Below are 21,464 nucleotides of genomic sequence, written 5' to 3' on the forward strand. Positions count from 1 at the left end.
CCAATGGGAGAGCTGCGCGGCGGGTTTGAATCCGCGCAGCCGGTGGAGCGGGCGGAACATGGAGGGTGCCGTGAGGTGAGCGCGGCCGGGGGCACCGGGGGGTGCCGGGGGTGGGGGGGACCCCGGACCGGTGCCGGGTGTTCGGGCAGAGGGGAGCCCTCGGCCTTTGTCCCGGGTGTGGTTTCCCGGCCGCAGCTGAGTGGGGTGTCCTGGGCCAGGCCTGTGGGGGGGGGGGAGGGGGGCTGCACTGAGCCCGGCCTGACCCCGCCTTTGTCTTGCAGGAGCTTCGAGGCTCAGATACGGGACTACCGAGGGACCGACCCGCTGGAGCTATGGGACAGGTCAGCATCGCTGCTGTGCGCGGCACAGCTCCTTATAGAGACAAAACAGTGCGGGTTGGAAGGGACCTTAAAGCTTCTCCAGCTCCAACCCCTGCCACGGGCAGGGACCCCTTCCACTGGAGCAGCTTGCTCCAAGCCCCTGTGTCCAACCTGGCCTTGAACACTGCCAGGGATGGGGCAGCCACAGCTTCTCTGGGCACCCTGGGCCAGCGCCTCAGCACCCTCACAGGGAAGAGCTTTTGCCTTATCTCCAACCTGAACTTCCCCAGTTTCAGTTTGAAAGCAGGACTGAGTTTGAGCAGTTGTTCTGAGTGGCTTGGGCGTGTTCCAGGTACGCACAGTGGGTAGAAGGATGTCTTCCGCCCCAAGAGAAGCAGAACCGCTTGCCCAGCCTCCTGGAGCAGCTTGTAAGGATGTTCTTAAGCGAGAAGAGGTACCGCGAAGATCCAAGATTTGTTAACTACTGTATTAAGCTGGTAAGTATATGCTTTTGGGAAGAATTAAGCTATCCTAATAAACCAAAGCTGTCCTGCCATTCTGGAGCTCTGACTGCAGAGAGCTGTGAGAGGAAAAGGAGCCCTCAGGGAGGTGGTGTGGAACTTAGACGTACTGCTGCTCTCCATAGGAGCTCTGAGGACTTTTCCATCCTGCTGAAGGACAGCACATGTCTTTATTATTTTCTGTTATTCAGCTGTTTGGCTTGTTAGGTATCACATCTATCTGGCTTTGCTTTAGAAAACAGTACTTCCCTGTGCTGGTAACTAACAAATTGTTACTGGGTGTATTTGCTTCTTCCTTGGATGTATTTGAACGCATTTATGCACCTTTATCTCACGCAGGCAGGGTTCATCTCTTCTCCTTGCCAGTATTTCGATTACCTGCATGGTCAGGGAGTTGGTGCAAAGGCATCGAGCTTCTATGTTGCTTGGGCTCAGCAGCTCGTCAGCGAGGGCAATGTGCAGCATGCAGGAGCTGTCCTTCAGAAAGGACTTCACAACCAGGCCCAGCCACGAGAGAACCTGCAACAGCTCTATTGGTAATTCTGACACATCCTTCACTTGTTGGGCTGTTCAGATGCCTGATTTTATGTTCTTTTCTTGTGTGTATGTGCTATAGCTGAGGCAGTGATTGGTTTTGTTAGATGTAGATATAAGTTTAACAATGCTTCTTTGCCTTTCACTATCTGTTGGATGTTTTGAAGGGGGTGTATATAAAAACTGTACCAGTCTTCAGCAAAGCAGGGCCCAGAAAGAACGTCAATTTATTGACTGATTTCCTGCCTAGTGTCTGTTAAGTAGATTTAAACTATAAAGATGGGTAGTCTGATCTGCTTCAGGCAGCCTACCTGGGAAATACTGGTGTAAGCTTCACTACTTGGAAGCTCAAGCTTCAAGGATATTTCGGTTGATACACTGGAGGGAAGGGATGCCGTCCAGAGGGACCTCGACACGCTTGTGAGGTGCGCTGATGCCAACCTGATGAAGTTTAACCATGCCAAGTGCAAGGTCCTACACCTGGGTCGGAGCAATCCCAGGCACAGCTACAGGTTGAGCAGAGAAGAGATTCAGAGCAGCCCTGCGGAGAAGGACTTGGGGGTGTTGGTCAATGAGAAAATGAACATGAGCCGGCTGCAGTGTGCGCTCACAGCCCAGAAAGCAACCGTATCCTGGGCTGCATCAACAGGAGCGTGACCAGCAGGTCCAAGGAGGTGATCCTGCCCCTCTACTCTGCTCTCGTGAGACCTCACTTGGAGCATTGTGTGCAGTTCTGGTGTCCTCAACATAAAAAGGACATGGAACTGTTGGAACAAGTCCAGAGGAGGCCACGAGGATGATCAGGGGACTGGAGCACCTCCCGTATGGAGACAGGCTGAGAAAGTTGGGGCTGTTCAGCCTGGAGAAGAGAAGCTGCGTGGAGACCTCAGAGCAGCTTCCAGTATCTGAAGGGGGCCTACAAGGATGCTGGAGAGGGACTCTTCATCAGGGACGGTAGTGACAGGACAAGGGGTAACAGGTTCAGACTGAAACAGGGGAAGTTTAGATTGGATCTAAGGAAGAAATTCTTTACTGAGAGGGTGGTGAGGCACTGGAATGGGTTGCCCAGGGAGGTTGTGAATGCTCCATCTCTGGCAGTGTTCAAGGCCAGGCTGGACAGAGCCTTGGGTGCCATGGTTTAGTGTGAGGTGTCCCTGCCCATGGCAGGGGGGTTGGAACTGGATGATCTTAAGGTCCTTTCCAGTCCTGACTAGTCTGTGATTCTCTGATATGTCCATGTGTAGTAATCAGTGTCCTGTAACTGCCTTGGGTTTTTAGTGTTGCATTTCATGGTATGATGACTACAATAAAATCAAAGGTTCCTGGGGGTGGGGAGGTGTGAGGGACAGGTATATATAATGACAATAACTGTGTTTTCTTGCAATTTAGCTGGCTGCAGAACTCTGATCCTCGGAATCCTCCTTTGCAAGGTAAGGCTCAAGGTACCTGCCTGTGAGCTGTAACTCGATTAGATGAATCTTTTACCTCAAACTGTGAGTTTTGTCACTGAAGAAATCAAGTTTCCCATAGAAACTGGGTCTTTTTTTCCCCTATTTTCCTGGCTACCCTTAAAATTCTTAAGGGAAGTGTCTTCAAAATGAGTTCTTAATTTTCCAATGCTTAAAGTGAATAGAAATTCACAAATGAGAAAATGATTCTTACTCATTAATGCAAACCCATATTACCTGTCCCAGGCACTGCTGTTATCAAACCTCTTCAAACTTCACATGCTGCAAATCTAATGGCTCCTCAAAAGAGTGTTTCAAATAACAATGAGACCACATACTCCTGCAAAAATCAGGTAAGTGACTCTTCATAAGTGACATTGTGGAGCCCTCATGAAGGTTGGATTGTAGAGCTTGACTGAGTAAGGATGATAAAACATATTAACTGTCTGGTGTGGCTCAGGAACGTTACTGATGGGTTTATGCTGCCACATCTTCGTAGAAATATCTCAACTTGGAAGTGTTGGGACACACTTTTAGTTCCAATTGACATATTTCCAGCAGCATAAGCAGAGACTGATCCATCCAGCTGGTTGCTTTCTTCACAGGAGGAATGTTATCAATAGATCCTGTGCCAGTTGTGCTCCCTGGAAACTGCCTACACTGAATTTTGGTGAAATTCAAGTTACTTCTTAAATATCCTCTTTAAGAATGAATAAAGGCAATGCCAGAGGATGAGGAGAAGTGTCTGGGCTTGTTCTCAGTGGGATGGTGGTTTCTTATAGAAGCCAGTCTAAACTGGGAAGTGAGTAGGAGGTGACTTCAGCACAGTTCTTGAGCCCCTCTGCAGCTTGCCAGCTCAGTCTAACAAGTTCCAGCTCAGGTTCTGTTCATACGTCATGAGCAATCCTGAGTTAGCTTTACAGTGTGAATCCTGTCACCCTGTAGTCGTCTTTCTTCACCTCCTTCCCCACAATAAAACAGCAAAACAAGCCATACTTGTAACTCAGCAGCACCCGTCCTTCTGAGGTTTGTCAGAGCTGGTTACAGTTCTGCACAGTGAGAAGGTGAACAGAGGTGAAACTACAGCCTGAAAGACTGCGAAACCTTTTTCAGCTTGGTCCTGTTTTCTAAAGTGCTCCTGACGCTTAGTTTGGTATTGCCTACAAATTGTGGAAGGTATCGTGGGTGATGGAACGGAGTTAAAGCTTCCTGTGTCTGCTGCCTGTTCCTTAGCCCTTAGGTTGGACAAAGAAAGAAATTGGGTGGGGACATCAGGTCTGTTCTGAACAAACTCCAGTGATCTAACTTACATTCCTGACTTTTGGAATAGAAACTCCCTGTTCAACTAGTTCCAGTATCCAGATATCCTTTCTGGATAGTTCCAGTATCCATCATCCAAAAGCTCTCTGAGATTACAGCAGACTGTTATGTGGCTAATCGTTCAGGCTCTGATGACCTGTAGAGCTCTTTCTGATCTGCTCTTGCCATGCTCATGGTCTGAATTGTCATCCTCTCAATCAGAATTCAATACTGGGGCCTTTATGGTTGCTGGTCCTGTCAAAATGGGTGGTTAACTGTAATACTGGAATTCCTGCTTCTATTTTAGTGGTTTATTTCCCCTTCCCTGCTTTAGGGTCCTGATGCTGCTGGTGCTCAGTCGTGTTCTTCTGGTGGCAGAGAAGAAGTGTAAGTGTTTGGGGTTTTTTAAAGTCACAGTGTGGGACAATTAACACATTCCTGGCATAAATCCAACAAACTTGAATAGAGCTTTTCCGTGTTTTTCCTCACAGAAAGTATGTTACATACATCTCCAAATCTGAAGTCCGTCCTAAGTCATCCTCTGCTGGTGTTGAGTGTGAGCAGGTTGCAATGTATGATAAGAACCTGCTCATCTGTGAAGGCTCTGAACTTTCCTTTGAGGAGCTGAGAGCCAAGAGATACTTCAAGAAGTATGAGCGCCTCAGGAGGCAGCAGGAATGGGGTATTCCTCTCTTTCCATCTAGCTATTCCAGAAACATTCTCATACCCTTGGAAAACTAATACCGGGCTGCATTCATTTCTCTTTCAACCTCTCTCCTGAAGCCTGGAAACCTTCTCAAAGCCCAACTTAGCACCCCTGTATGGAAATGGGGTGGGATAAGCTTGGAAACATCAGGTAGCATGCCAAACAATTGACACCGATGCTTACTGTTTAAGCTCATCCCTTAGGTTTGTCTTTTCAAACGTGGGTTTTCACAGTGGTGTTTCTTGTGAGCAAAGTGTGAGCAGCTCTGAGCAGTCCCAGTTACCCTGATGTGAGCTCAAGCTGTGGCTCTCTGCCACCTGGAATTCAGGATTGAGAGCATCTTGGTTCCTATCAGTAGGCTGTAATCAAAGATGGCCCAGAGGACAATTTAAGCTGTCATATGGTTCTTCATGATGCCATGCCTTGTCCTTTGCCCAAGTTAGTCACAGGCTGCCCAGAAAGGTTATGGATGCACCATCTATGATTCTATGTGGGAAATAACTGCTTCGCCCAGACTTGTGCCCCTGGAGCTGAGCTCTGTCTATTGTACAGACTATATATCTAAATTTTAAACCCAAGCAGCTTGTAATGTCTTTGTTGAGAAATTAATTTGGATACTGATTAACTGTTTCACTTACTATCACTGCTTAATCCTTAGAGAAAGAAGAGAGAGACTCCATAAGGAAAAAGGAGTCGGCTGTCCTTGAACTGCAAGCCCTGCAGCAGAAGCTGGAGCAGCTCACCCAGCTCACCAAAAGCTTGGAGGAAACCAGACTGGAATCAGCAGCTACAACATCAGCTGGGCCAAATGGGACAGTGGTAAGTACGTATCCTGTGACTGACAGGAGCTGTCTTCGTGAGCTTATCTCACAATCTAACCATGCTTTAGACAGTCACCAGAGCAGATTGTTAACCAAACCTGCCAGTTCAGGCTGCAGTATTGACTAGTGTAGATAGCTGGCATAACTTTAAATACTCAATGATATGTATTTTAATTGTTAAACCCAAAGGTTTGTTTTCGCTTCTCCACAATTTAGTTTTAGTTGCGCATGGAAGTTAGGCATGAAAAACTGTTCTGGTTCTGCAGAAATAAAAAGAAAATGGCAATGGCTCTACTTGTGGGGGTATTTGAGTGTAAAAGAGCATTTCTTATCCCTAAAGGTGTATTCACATGTGACACCCAGTGCAGCTCTGCAGCAGAGCTGGAGGGCATCTTGTCAAACTTCGCATCTACAGAACACCCGAGGGCTGGTACCAGGCCAGCCTCAGGCAAGCACTTTGTCAGCCACTGCTCCTACACTGCAGCCAGGCCACCAGAAGACATCAACCTCCCTGTGCGAAGAAACGTGTAAGAAGGATGCAGTCAGAACTCAGCCAGAGCTTGGACAACTCCAGAAGAGTTTGTTACACCAGCCCTTCAATAATGCTTCAGCTCAGGAACGGGCACATCCTGACTCTGCTCTTAACTGGAGCAGTGGAGAAAAGTATGTATAAACAGGCTAATTCTTGCTCTTATGCTGTCTTCAGCATCTACACTTCAACTGAGAATTACCTAGAAGAGTATCTTTCTTCCTCTTCTGAAAACAAAATAATCTGAAATAGCCAGGTGAAGCCAATATCTAAATCTAGATCAAACTTCCCTAACATAGAGTCCTCCTTTCAGTTGTTAATTCCTTTAACCCTGTGTTTTAGTTGTAATAACAATGAGGAAATAGAGTGTGTAACTGCAGTAATCATTCAGCATTGCTGGCCCTGGCATGCCTGAAATAAACAGGATATGCTCAGTTCCTGCAGGTCCTATATGCTACATCTTGGCCACAGAGATCTCCAGAGAAGAAAAAAGTGCTTGTATGAATCTTCTGTACGTCTTGCTTGCCTGACTTGGCTTAACACAGGAAACAAAGCTGGGGACAGAGGGAGAAACCTAGCTTGGCAAAGCAAGCCTGCCTGGGTAGGCTTGGCCAACCAGTTGTCATTCACTTATTTTATGGAGTTATTTGGAGGCAAACTGTGCCCAAGAAGAGTATGTAATGCCTGCGTTTTAACCTTTCTAAAGGACTCTGCTGCCTTTCAAGTTTTATACCTATTGACAGTGTATGAGAAGCTTTCTTGGGGGCAGCCTCTAATAGCATTCTAAAGGATCTCTCACTTGCTTTGTTTGTGAGACTAAAAAGTCGTTCATGGGGGATAAAAATAGGATCACAAGTTGCGTTTGGGACTTTTCCCTTGTTCTAGACTGGGAAAGGCCTCCTTACTGTTTAGAATGAAGCTGGAATTTAAATAATGGCTTTTATTTCAAGCTAATGTTAATCCTTCCTTTGAAGGCATCCCAACAAGAGAGCTGTTGCATTGACATCTGCTGTGGATGTGAAAGAAGGTAATAAGCCCAGTTTTGATAAAGACTGATGCTATCGGTGTGACTGGCTGGTGATCAACAGCATGTGGCTGCTAGTTCCAACCCTAGCTAAGGTTTTTGACTTTCCTAACTCCATTCCTGCATGCTTGGGCAGTGTCTCTATATCCCTTCCTGTCACTTTTCCATCTTGTGGGCAATTCCTTTTTGTTTCAGCTTCGTCAGGAGTTCACTGTTTGTCCTTGCTGGCTCCCTGCCTGCTTTGCTTTCACAGAATCATAGAATCCCGAGGGTTGGAAGGGACCTCAAAAGATCATCTAGTCCAGCCCCCCTGCAAGAGCAGGGTAACCTAGAGTACATCACACAGGAACTTGTCCAGCGGGGCCTTGAATATCTCCAATGTAGGAGACTCCACAACCCCCCTGGGCAACCTGTTCCAGTGCTCTGTCACTCTCACAGTAAAGAAGTTCTTCCTGATGTTCACATGGAACCTCTTATGCTCCAGTTTACACCCATTACCCCTTGTCCTATCACTGGACATCACTGAGAAAAGCCTAGCTCCATCATCCTGACACTGACCCTTTACATATTTGTCAACATTGATGAGGTCACCCCTCAGTCTCCTCTTCTCCAAGCTAAAGAGACCCAGCTCCCTCAGCCTCTCTTCATAAGAGAGATGAATGGATCATTCCTGTGAATTGAAGATGGGCACCAAGGGCACCCAGCTGTCCAAGGTCCCATTCGCCCTTCAGGGCGCTCTCGCTTGGGAATCTGCCAAGCAGATCTGTGCACAAGACAAATCACTCCCAAAAGTCTGGGTTGTCATTCTGCTCCTCAACTCATTTACTTCTATCACGACAGTTTGCTTTCTTCTGAAATGTTAATGAACAATCCCAGGCTACTTCAGAAATTCCCTTGTTCTCTTTTCTAGCATCTAGAGTGGGGAATTCGTCCTTTGCTTCTGGAAATGTTTCTCAAGCCACCCCAAACACCTCGCTGGGAGGAGCAACACAGGCCACACCATTCAAAGTGCAGCCTTCACCTACAGTTCATACAAAGGAAGCACTGGGTAAGCACCTGGAATACTGTGCCAGTTCCACTGGAGGTAATGGGATCTTGCCTGATAACTTAAGTGGAGCCACCTCTACAAGGACATTGTCTAGAGATGAGCATGTGCACCATTCAGTTGAAGAGGAAAATGAAATTAAACTGATATTCTTCTTTTGCTGTTGTCTGCATGACCTAAAACTTTTGACTAGCAATAGATGCTTTAATAACATCCCAGCAGCCACATGGATACATCCAGACACTCCTCGATAAGTTACTGGTGATATGTCGACAGGCTTCTTCCTTGGCTTCTGAGCTGCTCTTATCAGTACTGTCGGGGGCTCCTGTTTTTGAGCTGGAGACCTACAAGAAACTAATGTGGAAGAACGTTATGTAGTTAGTAAGTCAGCTCTGGGTGATGTTGAGCTTCCCTCAGAGCTGAAGCAAGGGTGATTTATGCAAAAGGTCTTTGATTATTTAACAGACATTGTCAATTCTAAACATTGCATTAGTTTTCCAAATATCTAAGGAGATAAAGCAGAGATAAAAACTTGCTCCTGTGGCAGAATTGAAATTTCATAGCATCAACAAGTATGTGTTGGCCAAGCTGGATCTCCCTGGGTGTGTGTTCAGTTGTCTGGAGTGTTTAAATGCAATAGGAAGGAATGGTTATTGGCATTTGATAAATCATAGGAATATTATAATGAATTGGCATTGGGTTTGACTACTACACAATGGAAGAACCTTTGAAAACCACTTCTACTGGGTGTGATATTCCTGTGGGTTTGGGGGTATTAATTTTATTCATTTATTTAGGATTTCTCATGGATATGTTTCAAACGCCCATCCTGCCCGAACCGTCTCCTCTGGACGAAAGTGAGGAGCGATTTGAAGCCTTCTGCAGAAAAAGTGGTAGGTGCTATTTATGTTCTTCACTCCATGATATTTCCTGCCTTTATTTCCCATTTCCCCCTCCCACCAGTCCTGATAGCTTTGAGATAAGTAACAGTTTGAGTAGGTGAGAAGAAACAGCTTCTTTCCTGGTAATTTAATTTACTAACAAGATCTAAATCTTGATGCATGGTCAGAGAAGAGCAGAAGCACTTCACTGTTAGCAAACCTGTTGATGCTTCTCTGTAGAGAATTGCCTGGTGTTTAAAACCTAACTTTGCAAAGAGCACAGCTTCATGTGAGTAAAGCTTTTTACTAAAGCATTTTGGAGGCTGGGGTTTAGTATCTGAATCACCAGCTTGTTGTAACAGTTGGAAATCAGGCAGTAGCAGTGGCTGACAAGAGTGAGCAGTGAGGTATTTCATAACTGGTCAGATGCAGCCAAGAAAGCTTCTGTATTCCTGGGCCAGCCTTGGGTTTGGGGTGGAAAAATCTTTGTTGTTTCCAAGAGCTTATAGGAAAGACAATTTGAGGGAATCCTGAGGATGCTTCAGGATGCAGGCATAGGCATCAGTTGCCTGGTTAGGGGTGAAAATGTGACTTTATATACTCTTCATGGCGTGAAGGTAATATTGGTTGTCTTTTATTTTTAAGACCCTGATGAAAGTCTGAAACCCATTGTGGCGATCCCTGTCGTGCCTGCATTTTCTATCTTTGAAGATGAGAATGAGAAAGAGAACAATGGGTAAGGAGCAGAAAAGTAACACCTGAGTTCAGTTCATTAAGAATTCCATGTAGGATTGATTCTGTCCCATAGAACTGCTGTGACTGTTTTTGCAGTACGAGGACCGGCTTGAATACAGTCACTAGCAGCTGTGTGGAAATGGCTTGAGAAAGCTGCAGTTGCTTCTCTGTGGAATTGCACAACTTCTGTGTTTGGACAGTGCTTGAGGTGCTTAATTTTCTGGATAAGTGTCGATAGTTTGTTCCTTTGAGCTACTGCAACTTCTCTAAGTGTCTGCAAATGGGATTAGTTAAAAGAATAGAAGTTCAAACCAAGAAGCCTTTGTTATGATCAGTCTGTCTGAAAGACTCTGAACCCTCAGATTCTAAACTACCTCTTTTGTCAGGATCCCACAGCATAAAACCAAGCCAGAAGAGCCCAGAACTGTTGGAGAACGTCCCTTGACCGACTGTACAGCAAACACAGAAGTGAGTGTTTGATATTATTGCAAGAATTAGCCTTAAAAATGGGTTATGTAGTTAAAGGGGATAGCATTTACCTCTGGTCTGTCCCAGTCCTGCAAAAGTCTAACGAATGGACTCAACTGAAATCTAGATACTCTCCCATTCCATACCAATGGGATAAATCTTTCCATTTAATTTTCGTAAGGCTTCTAGGAGCTTCTTTTTGGAGAACTCTATCCCTAGAACAAGACCGACTGCACTAAATGCATAGGTTTGGCAAGGAGAACTGGCTTTAACCTGACAGAGGGGAGATTTAGATGAGATATAAGGACGAAATTCTTCACTAGACAGGGTGCCCAGAGAAGCTGTGGCTGCCCCATCCCTGGCAGTGTTCAAGGCTAGGTTGGACACAGGGGCTTGGAGCAAGCTGCTCCAGTGGAAGGGGTCCCTGCCCGTGGCAGGGGTTGGACCTGGATGAGCTTTAAGGTCCCTTGCAACCCAAACCATTCCATAATTCTCTTTGGAGGAGGAAGGACAGGGAGCAAGAGACACTTCCTGACCAGTTGGCAGTTTTCACAGCCAAGGAGGTGTATAAAGCTTCAGTCTGCTTGGATACAAGTGATGGCTGAGTAAGGAGATGGGCTTTTTCATTCTCATATTACATTTTTTTGCCTAGTGTAGTGCTGGTTACTCCCAACGTCCAGATCTGAAGCAAAACTCTGTAAACCTGCCATTTAGGTTATATTGCCATTCCTTATTTTTTTTAATGATGTAAGTTGACACGTGCAGGCTCAGCATTACTGAACTGACGGCAGAGGCTGCTGTAAGGTTAGTATAAGATGGCTTTGATGGCTTAGATTTAAATCTTTGTATGTTCTTTTCCTTGTCTAGGAAGAAACAGGGACAGCAGAGTTCCTGAGGGATGATTATACAGTGTGGAATCTCCCGAGCAGTAATAAAACATTAGCTCCCAGTCCAGACAACACGAGAGACTTTGCACGAGCTGCCCAGCTCGTATCAACACCATTTAATTACCTCTCAGCACGCCCACAACAAGCTTTGGAGGACAGAGGTAAGGTAATTAATACTCCAGGTTGGGAGCATGTAACTCAGTGCTGCTTCACTCCCATTTCTGTGCCCTGGTTACCTCACAGGCTTTGACACATGCCACATAGGTACGGCTCCTGCTGCTGCCACTTCAGAGTACACAGTCCTTGCAAGACAGCATCTGGGAGCACAGTCTGGCCCAGTACATGAGCTTTCCAAGGGTTTTTAACTGGAGGAATAAGAGAAGGTGGCAAAGGACAAGAGAGGCTTTCACTGTGCTGTCAAACTGCTGCTCTGAACCATTCCAAGGGGTTGTAAACACTCATAAAATTGCCTGGAATCCCAGCACCACCTTCTTGTGGGGGCAGCTTTATGCTTGTCTGCCTCTCTTTAGTCCTGGAATACACTCCCTAAAGAACTATTTTTACTCGCCTATTTTAAAATAGGCTTTTGTTCAGTTCTAGCTTTTGTGGTACCTTTAGAGCCTTCACAACTTCACCTTCTTGTCTTGGTAAGAAGACTAAATGTTCTTGCCTTTGGGGATATTAAACGTTCGCTGTTGTTCCTCCTCCTTTTGTTTAGCCCATGGGGATGACTTGCCACAAATGGATTTGGAGTTTTCTGAAGAACTACACAAGCAGCCAAAAGCAAAGAAGCTCAGGTATGTCGTGACTTGTGGAGCTTTTCAAGACTTGAGAGTGCTGAGTAAATCCCTGCCAGAGCAGGCAGGTCTGATAGGCTGCTCTTGACGTGAGTTTTCCAAATAATCTAGAGCTGATGTGTTCATGTCAGAGTTACTGTGCTCAGTGTAAATCTCAGCTCTTTGTGGAGGTAAATGAACCTTAAAATGCTCCTATGATTTGCATTCCCTGACACATTTACTTTTAAAGTTAACTGTCCAAAAAGTTTTAATGGCTGCGTATCATAGAATAACAGAGTGGTTTGGGTTGAAGGGACCTTAAAGCTCCTCCAGCTCCAACCCCTGCCACGGGCAGGGACACCTTCCACTGGAGCAGCTTGCTCCAAGCCCCTGTGTCCAACCTGGCCTTGAACGCTGCCAGGGATGGGGCAGCCACAGCTTCTCTGGGCACCCTGTGCCAGCGCCTCAGCACCCTCACAGGGAAGAGCTTCTGCCTAAGAGCTCATCTCAGTCTCCCCTGTTCTGGCAGGTTCAAGCCTTGGCCTGTCCTGTCCCTACAGGCCCTTGTCCAAAGCCCCTCTCCAGGTTTCTTGCAGCCCCTTTAAGGCACTGGAAGACTGTTGTAAGGTTTCCCCTTAAGGAGCCTTCTTTTCAGAGTATGTAAAATTACGGCTTTCTTTTCAGTATTGGCTAAATTTGTTGGCTGATGAACTTGAAAGCTACTAGACTATGGGTCTAATTTTCTTAGGAAATATTAATTTAATTAATCTTAATGTTGGTTCTGGCCAAGGTCACCAGGGTGGTCTTTTAACACATTTTTGCTTACTGAAGATGTACAAACCCCATGGCAGTACTGTCAAGTACTAATGCTTTGTTTTAAATACACAGCCTTGCTCTTCAACACATTGCAGAACAAGAAGAGCATCGAGGAAATGTCTTGAAACAAGGCAATGGAATTCCAGGACCTGCTGCAGCTGCTTCTCAAAGGTTACATGAGCAGATTGTCACCAGCAGAGCCGAGTATTCCTCATCTGCTGGGCTGGACAGAATTCCCCATGAGAAGCTGCCTGGAGCTGGGCAGGATAGGACAGCCTGGAGTGTTAGAGCTGCAGGTACAGAGCCTTGCCTACACTTTCCTTCCATCACATCTGACAGTGGAGTGGTGTTGTGTTCTTGCAGCAGTGCTTTGTTCCAACATGAAGGTGCTCACTGCAATGAGCAAATTGTCTCATGGCTCCTGCAAGGAGATTCTGCTTAGGGACAGATGATGTGAGGAAGAACAAGAGCCTTGTACCTGTATTACCTGATGCCAAAGATACTCTGAAGTACAGGAGTACTCAGGAGTATTTAAGGATTCATTGCTAGTTAAGGCTCAAATCTATCAGAAACGTCTGCCTGGGCAACTTTAAGAGGAAGACCTAGGTATAAAAGCTGGATTGTCAAAATTGAGGAATACTTCACTTATCTCTCTTCGGGTTTTTTGATGTTTATTCTGGTTTTTCTTTTAAATCAGTGATACTCTTTCAAGTACAAGCTTGTGTTACCTCTATGGAGAGACACTTTGCTTATAGCACTTTTTCTTCTTTCCATGAAGTCCTTGTTGAGAACCCTTGGGACAAGGAATTGATTTGCCAGTTCTTATCAGAGCTTCCTAAACCACTCCACACCTATGCCAACTACTTTGAGTGGAAATCTGCAATTCCACCCGTCAGGCTCAAGGCTGACCTCCCACTGGGTAAGAGCCACCTCAAACATTTCACTTGTTAAGCATGTCTTGACTGTTTTCTGGAAACCTCTGGTTTCTAATTCACCTGTGTGTATACCCAGAGAGCTTCCAAATTATCTAAACCTCAGCTCTGAAATTAGACCTGGGTTTTGGTTTGTCTTTTGTACCATCAGCATTTTTTAACAGACATTCTGTGTAGGGAATTTTCCTGGTTTTCCTAATAAGCTGTGACACAACTCCCAAACTGTGTCCAGAAGAGCACAGTCTCTGTGTCAACAGAGTCTGTACGACAGCAATTGCAACATACTTGTATGACTTAACCATTAGTGTTTACTTTTTAAGAAATGCACTTTGGAATCTGATTGCTTCCAGGGAGTCATCCTAAAATAGAAACGCTGATTATTTTGTTTAGCATGTGGCACTTCACACACTACTTGTTCTCATCTGTGGAGAAGAGATTTGCAGAGAAAGACTGGCTCAAGGGTTAAAGCAATAACTTACGTAGGCTCACGCTTTTATCTTGTTCCTGAGCAGTGATCTCTCTCCCATGAAGTTTGCAAACAAGGCTTAATGTTGTTAATCTCTTAAAGGTTCCAGTACATTCCACGTGGACTGCTTGGTTGGAGAGGGAGCTTTTGCCCAAGTCTATCAAGCTTCCATTCTGGATGCAAGTAACCCTAGAAACAACCAGAAAGTCATATTCAAGGTAAGTAGTGTTGATTTGGAGCAACTCTGCTGGAAAATTCTGGAGTCCTGTAGTAAATGACACCCAGGGTGGCAGTTTCTTATTTGTAAATACGAAGGAAAACATTATTGGTCTGTCCTCAAAGCTTTGTTCAGGTTGAGTGCCGTGGTGTTGGATTCATTCTACATGGGAAGTTACTTATCCTATTGGCTCAATTTGCCTCCTCATCTTTCCTTTGTAAAGCAGTCATGAGTATCTAAGGAGTAAGACTGAAGCCAGGCTATCTTTCTCAGCTGAACAAAGGCAGCTTCTTGTGCAAATTCTCTCAGTCTACAGAAAAAGGAGATCTATGTGGATTGACGATAAAATTGGAGCCATTCTTTGTTTCACATTCATACCCACTAGCTTTCCCTGTGTGCAGCCAGCTCTCTGGTGGCAGCTGGCTGTTGGGCAGGCTTTGGGTGATGCCTCTCTGGTGCAGTTACTAATAAACACACTTGTGTTGTAGATGGAGCAGCTCGCTTTGCTCTGCCCTGCCTCCTTGCAGGCTGCTCAGTGCAGGAATGAGCAACAGATGATAACATGTGTTTACATCAGAGCTGCTGCCAAGAGGGAAGTCTGTGCAACTGCGAGGTCAGCTTAGCCCATGAGGGTTACACTAGGTCACACCAAGCCACATCTGCTGCTGGCTGAGAGGGCACGTGTACAGTTACTACAGTGCGGTTGTGTGGTTGAGTTGACACGCACACGCGCTCCCCCCCTTTAGCATTTCCACCTTAGATCTGTCTCTGGAACCGTTGTGTGGATCTCTGCAACATTTACTCTTTCCCCTCTGAATTTTAACAGTTTAAACTGAGAGCTTTCAAGTAGTTAAAGGTGACTTAAGGCTGGTGTTCTATTTTGAGCATCAGGTATTCAGCATAGCAGGGGAAGTACTAGGGGAAGGAATCGGAAGGGTTTTCCTGTTTCAGCTTCAAAAGCTTCTTTTATAAAAGCATCTTTTATACAAAATGTCTGTTGCCAGCAGAAACATCAATGCTGCAGAAACACTGACATTTTAAACAGCACAAAAGAGTGTATAAGCCAGAATGGAACTGTGGTGTGTAACTGAAGCCTTGATTCAAGAGGTTTAATCACTGAGTGTATCAACCTGAGGTTGATTACTGTAGATAGAAATGTTTTATTTGGTCTAAAGGAAAAATACCCACTGTGCCACTAGAAAACAACCAAAAACCCCGACCCGAGGAGAACTTTAGGTTTTAATGCACATAGTTTGAGTATATTAAATCATAGGTTTAATAAATTGAGTATATACTCAATTAATATACAGATAGATTGAGTATATTAGGCTAAAGTCACTCAACTCTTTGGTTACAGGTCCAGAAGCCTGCCAACCCTTGGGAGTTCTACATAGCAACACAGCTGGTGGAAAGGCTGGATCCAAGCATACACCATCTCTACATCCACTTTTACTCTGCTCACTTCTTCCAGAATGGAAGCATTTTGGTTGGTGAGCTCTACAACTATGGAACATTGCTAGTAAGTGTAATCGGCTTTTGCTCTGCAACATCTCTATTCTCTTTGGAGTGCTGTTATATGGCAATATTGATATGTCTCTTCTACTCTGCACTTCATAGACTTTCTTTATGGACTATTCTGTGTTTATCAGCATGGATCTCTAATCCATATCAAGCTATTTCTGTGTAGTTGATGGTTCTTCACCATCTTTTTGATTGCAGAATGCCATAAACATTTACAAGAAGCTTCCTGAGAAGGTGATGCCTCAAGCACTTGTCATCTACTTCGCTGTAAAAATTCTTCATATGGTGGAAGAGCTCCACAGCTGCAAAATCATTCACGGTGACATCAAACCTGACAATTTCATACTTGGGGAAAGGCAAGTATTTCCTTTTGCTGCCTGAGATGCCATCACATCACAATGCCATATCCTTGATACTTACATGGTTGCTGCTTCTTGTTGTGGTTGAAGGTTCCTGGACAATGATACATGTGACATAGATGGTCTCTCTCATGGCTTGACACTCATTGACTTGGGCCAGAGTATAGACATGAAACTCTTTCCTGAGGGAACAGCATTCACTGCAAGGTGTGAAACATCTGGATTTCAGTGTATTGAGATGCTGACACAGAGACCATGGAACTACCAGGTATGAGATTGCACAGGCAGCTTGAACATTTGGAGCTGATTGTGTGTATCTGGGGTCAATAAATGGGGTATAGAAAGGTTAGACTCTTGCACTGGAATTGTAGTTTCAGCTTGTTGCTTTAAAAACACAACCCTGAAGCCTCCTCTTACAGAGCTTGCCTTGTTGGCACCACAGAGTGTTTCTCAGCTGTTTTTTAGTGGTCTCAATAAATTTCTAAGGGGAAACTTGTTTATGCTTTGTTTAGACAGACTACTTTGGCATTGCAGCAACAGTCTACTGCATGCTTTTTGGTACCTACATGCAAGTGAAGAATGAAAATGGTGTCTGGAAGCCTGAGGGAGCCTTCAGAAGGTTGGTGTCAAAAATCATTTTCCTTTGTCTATCTGACATGCATTAGCAGGAGCAGGTTTGAGGTTAGTTTCTGACACAGCTCTCAGTGGTGCTTGTGTGCACTTCTTGATGCCTTAAAACCTGGGCTCAGTGCATGGGAAGTGCCTCATAAAATCACTGACTCAAGCACAGGAAGCATTTCAGTGGCGAATTGCAGTGTCCTCAGCTACTTGCTGCTTGGACAGAGGAAACAACAAGGAGGAAAAATCCCTTAGGTACACTAAGCAGCATGTCCCAGCTGTGTTACAGCCACATTTACAGTTGCTCCAGCCTGTAACTGGGGAGGGAGCTGGGTAAATGCAGGAAACAGTCTTGTAAGAGCTTGAATTCAGCATTTCCTTGATGCGTGTTTGTCCCTTTGCAGGCTTGCCAATGCTGACCTGTGGAAAGAGTTCTTTGAGAGCATGCTCAACATTCCCAACTGCCAGAGCCTGCCTTCTCTGGGAGCCCTGCGCAGGAGGCTCAAAGACTTATTCTGCAGGTCCTATGCAAAGGAAATCAAGTTCCTTCGGAACAGGCTCGTTGTGTTGCTCATAGAACACAAGCGGTCACGGAAGTAAGAACTTGGTTTGCACAGTTACTGGGATCTGGTTTTATTGATGTGAAAGCTTTTGTAATGACTTGGTTTAGAAATAAATGTTCTTAGGCTTAACTTCAGGAGTAACAACTTGCATCTTTCTATGCTTTTGTGGGGAAAAATGACACTAAAATTGTTTGTTCATTTAACTTGACCCATGGGCATACGGGAGACTGCAGTTGTCATAATATTGGGCCTTTTTAAAGGGGAAAAGAGCTGATGAACAGCATTGTGCAGGTGAAGTAACTGCTTTCAACCTCCCCTGGGATTTTTGAGCAGGGGAAGGGAAGAGCATCGCATCATTCATGGTGAAGAGACCTTGGGAAGAGTGCTCTGACCGGGAAGCAAGGACAGGGCCAAGTTTAGACCAGCTCTTGTATGCAGCTAACAGTGATAAATGCAGTCCAGGCTCATCTTTGACATGGCAAGCGTATGTGAGGTTTCGAGGATGTGTTTTCCCAGCATGAAAAATGGTGAATGGAGCCTTTGGGGGAGGAGTGAGTTGTTGGAAATGGGAATATAATTCCCAACTGTGCCTCTATTGTCATGGAAGACTCAGAGCATCAATTTTAAGAGAAGCAAGGGCAGCAATGGGAAGTGAAATAACACATATGTGACATGGGCTACCAGAGCGTGAGCTCATGTGGCTTTCTACAACTGATCAGGGAATACCCCATGGCCTCTAGGTGGAAGGAGAGGTCTTCTGCAGGTCTCTTCTCCCAAAAAAGCCACTGCAAGTAATTAATGACTACAAGGAAGCGCTGTTTTGAGTTGTGATGAGGCATATGCAGATGAGCAACGATGCTGAGAGTGCTGCTGCTTTTCTTTGAGGTTTGCGCTCCTTCATTCACAGCCCTCCTGCTCTACCCTTTCTCTCAGGGACTTGTAGGTTGAAAGAAACCAAGGTTCTCCAGTGAGATAGGACTGAAGCCACACTTGCCACTTGGGTTACAGTGCTTCTGGCCACTCACAACACAATTAGCAGAGATGAGGGGAAAAACCCCTGAGGCAAGTGTCTCTCCAGCCTGGAACTGAAATGGCTGTTTTCTGGTTGTTAGGAGGCTTTGTTTTCTTTTACTGGGGCAGAAGATGGGGAAAATGCCAGGAAAGCATTGCTTTAAAGTGCCCAAACCACATAAGAGCCATGTGCAGACTTTTGATCTATTGAGAAGCTGGAGAGCACTCTCGTGGTGATGTGGGTTGAGGGGCTCCAGAGGATTTGGCAGCCGGTGGGATGCAGTTATCCTGATGCTGCTCACAGTCACCTTCATGCAGGGCCTGCTTTATAACCCTGTGAAACAGATAGAAAAGGGCATGTTTTATCAGCAGAGCCCCGGAGGGAGGTGTGAGGGCATTCACTTTAGTTGTGCATCCATCCACAGGAGGGAGACAAACAACAGACTTTCCTCAATCTCCCTCCTCTTGCTGTATTTCAGGGGTGTTTTTCCTCTGTTTCAGTTTTCCGACTTTGAAACCATCCTGTGGTTGGACAGCAGAGCTGAGCCCTGGGTAGCCAACATGGCCTGGGATAAGGGGAAGGTCAGGAATGCTGGGTTCATCCCAAGCAGGGATGGATTTCATAGGACAATTCCCTGTTACGTTTATCTGCTCTTCCTGGTCTCGCATCTCTGTGCTTCCTGCAGCAAACATGCTCTGGACTGATGCTTTCCCATAGAATTCACTGCTGCATCCCAAGGCTCTGCAGCTGCCTATCTACCTGCCTGTAGTTTCAGAACACCTACCAGCACTGCTCCTTCCTCACCTTGGGAAAACCTTTCCCATCTCACACAGCAACGTGGGACGTCTCCTTCCATCAACAGGGACCATCCTCCTCCATCTGCAGCTCCTCTCCCTGCTTTTACAGCAAGTAAATCTCTTCTTACCCTCTAACCCATCCTGTTTTGCCTCTTGTTAGGCTTTGTGTAGTACATGGAAAAGCTTTTTGGGGTCTGACATGATGCAGCTGGAGCAAGTTGCACCTTGAGGCAGATCAGCTGCAGAAATCTCCTTGTAGCTGGTGCTAATAGAAACAGGCAGTGCTGAGTTTGCTTTATGTCCCTTTATTCCTTCATTTTATGTTCTTAGGAGCTGAGCTGCAGCCAGCTCTTCTCTGCCCAGGCAAAGATCTCTGTTAGGCTCATGTTTATATATACATATAGTAAATATAGCTATACATTAAGTTCTTCATCTCATAATGCAGCTTCAGATGCCGCTCCGAAAAGTGCTCCGCACTTTTCGGAGCGGCATCTGAAGCTGCATTATGAGCATGTGCAATTAAGAACGTCATGGACCAGGTAGGAGCCTCTACACCTTAAATGTCAGCCCCTGTGCAAGAGGAGAAGGAGCTTGTGTGGGTGTAGGAGTTTCACATTGGTCTAGATGGGAGGTGTCAGATCAAGTTGTTGTGCATCCCTCCTGCCTGCCCTTAGCGCTGCTCCGGCTCAATGGCAAAGAGCAGGGACTTGGAGCAGCATTGCAGTGCCTTAAGGGGCTACAGGAAACCTGGAGAGGGGCTTTGGACAAGGGTCTGTAGGGACAGGCCAAGGGGAATGGCTTGAACCTGCCAGAGGGGAGACTGAGATGAGCTCTTAGGCAGAAGCTGTTCCCTGTGAGGGTGCTGAGGCGCTGGCCCAGGGTGCCCAGAGAAGCTGTGGCTGCCCCATCCCTGGCAGTGTTCAAGGCCAGGTTGGACACAGGGGCTTGGAGCAAGCTGCTCCAGTGGAAGGTGTCCCTGCCCGTGGCATGGGGTTGGGAATGGATGAGCTTTAAGGACCCTTCCAACACAAACCAGCCTGGGATCCTATGATAAGGCACCAACCTTGCTTATTATAGCTGAACTCCAGGGAGGAGCAGAGGTCTGAGATGGGGTAGCTGATGGGGATGGATGAATCATAGAATGGTTTGGTTGGAAAGCACCTTAACATCCTCCAGTTTCAACCGCCTGCTATCATGTCACCCAAGGCTCTGTCCAACCTGGTCCTGCCTGCCCACACCAGCCCAGGGTCAGGTTCAGGATGCCCATACCCTGTTATCTTCTATTAAATAGCCTTAAAGAACCCCCCCATGCTGGGCACCTCCTCCTGCCATCCCCTCACATGAGCATCTCACGGGGAAGTAGGAGGGATAAAGCATAAACCCATCCCAAGCAGCATGACAGCCATGGGACCAGCTCCATGCACAGCTGCCCTGGGTGGGGTGGAGGCTCCTGTTTTCTACCTGAGCTTAAAATAAGCTGCTAAAATAAGAGCTGTGAAAACACCCCTGGCCCCAGGAGCCCAAACCCCCGCTGGTGATGCTGAGATCTCTTCCCCGGCTCACTGATGAAGATCTCCAGGTATCCCCAGTGTTGCCCTTTAGAGATAACTCATCTCGGGGCCTCCACCACCCACACAGGAGCAGAGGTTTCCTGCCGTGGGTGGCCTTTTCTTCTGCAGAAAACCCAAGTTCAGGCACTTTTCATCCTCTGCCATCACGTTGTGCCTCAGTGGCAACCCAGGGCCCCCAGCCGGGGTCTGGGTCTTGCTCTGGCCTTGGTTCTCCATTGCTTGTTGGTGGCAACCCATTGTTAAGTACCTCCTGGGGGGCCAACATCACCCTAAAATTAGGCAAAATTCCTTAATTTCAATTGTTAAGGTGTTAATAACCCCAAATTATTTATATTAACAGTTGTAGGTACCTCGCTCATCAATCAGATGCACCCTAATGAAGCAGCGGTCCTGGTTCCCTACAGGTGAGGCATTAATGTCACCCATGGCAATGTCACTTGGTCCCAGTAGGAGCAACAACTAACTTCATCCAGTTTGAAATGCCCATTACCCATGTCACAAACTAACTTAGGCCATCAGTGATCACAGTGCCACTGCCCTGGGCATGTCCCAGCCTAGGGACCACTCAGGTCATGACAGGGCTGTTCTCAGCCACCAC

The 21,464-nt window shown here is 46.1% G+C and overlaps 1 protein-coding gene across 1 annotated transcript; it reads left to right on the top strand.

The window, feature by feature from the left end:
• Positions 1-58: 58 nt before the first annotated feature.
• Positions 59-17,523, top strand: BUB1 (BUB1 mitotic checkpoint serine/threonine kinase; the record flags this gene model as incomplete). The annotated part of the gene is made up of 25 exons (XM_080616531.1): positions 59-75; positions 282-341; positions 673-817; positions 1,181-1,377; positions 2,765-2,805; positions 3,070-3,176; positions 4,457-4,509; positions 4,614-4,804; positions 5,487-5,647; positions 5,990-6,312; positions 7,153-7,205; positions 8,113-8,250; positions 9,045-9,140; positions 9,774-9,864; positions 10,250-10,331; positions 11,199-11,379; positions 11,937-12,015; positions 12,883-13,106; positions 13,589-13,729; positions 14,311-14,426; positions 15,783-15,944; positions 16,145-16,302; positions 16,396-16,573; positions 16,818-16,924; positions 17,328-17,523. 25 exons carry the CDS (start codon positions 59-61, stop codon positions 17,521-17,523), a joined length of 3,297 nt encoding a protein of 1,098 aa, XP_080472657.1.
• Between the last annotated feature and the right edge of the window lie 3,941 nt (positions 17,524-21,464).

Source organism: Psittacula echo (genome assembly GCF_963264785.1).
Source record: "Psittacula echo genome assembly, chromosome: 4".
Lineage (NCBI taxonomy): Eukaryota > Metazoa > Chordata > Aves > Psittaciformes > Psittacidae > Psittacula > Psittacula echo.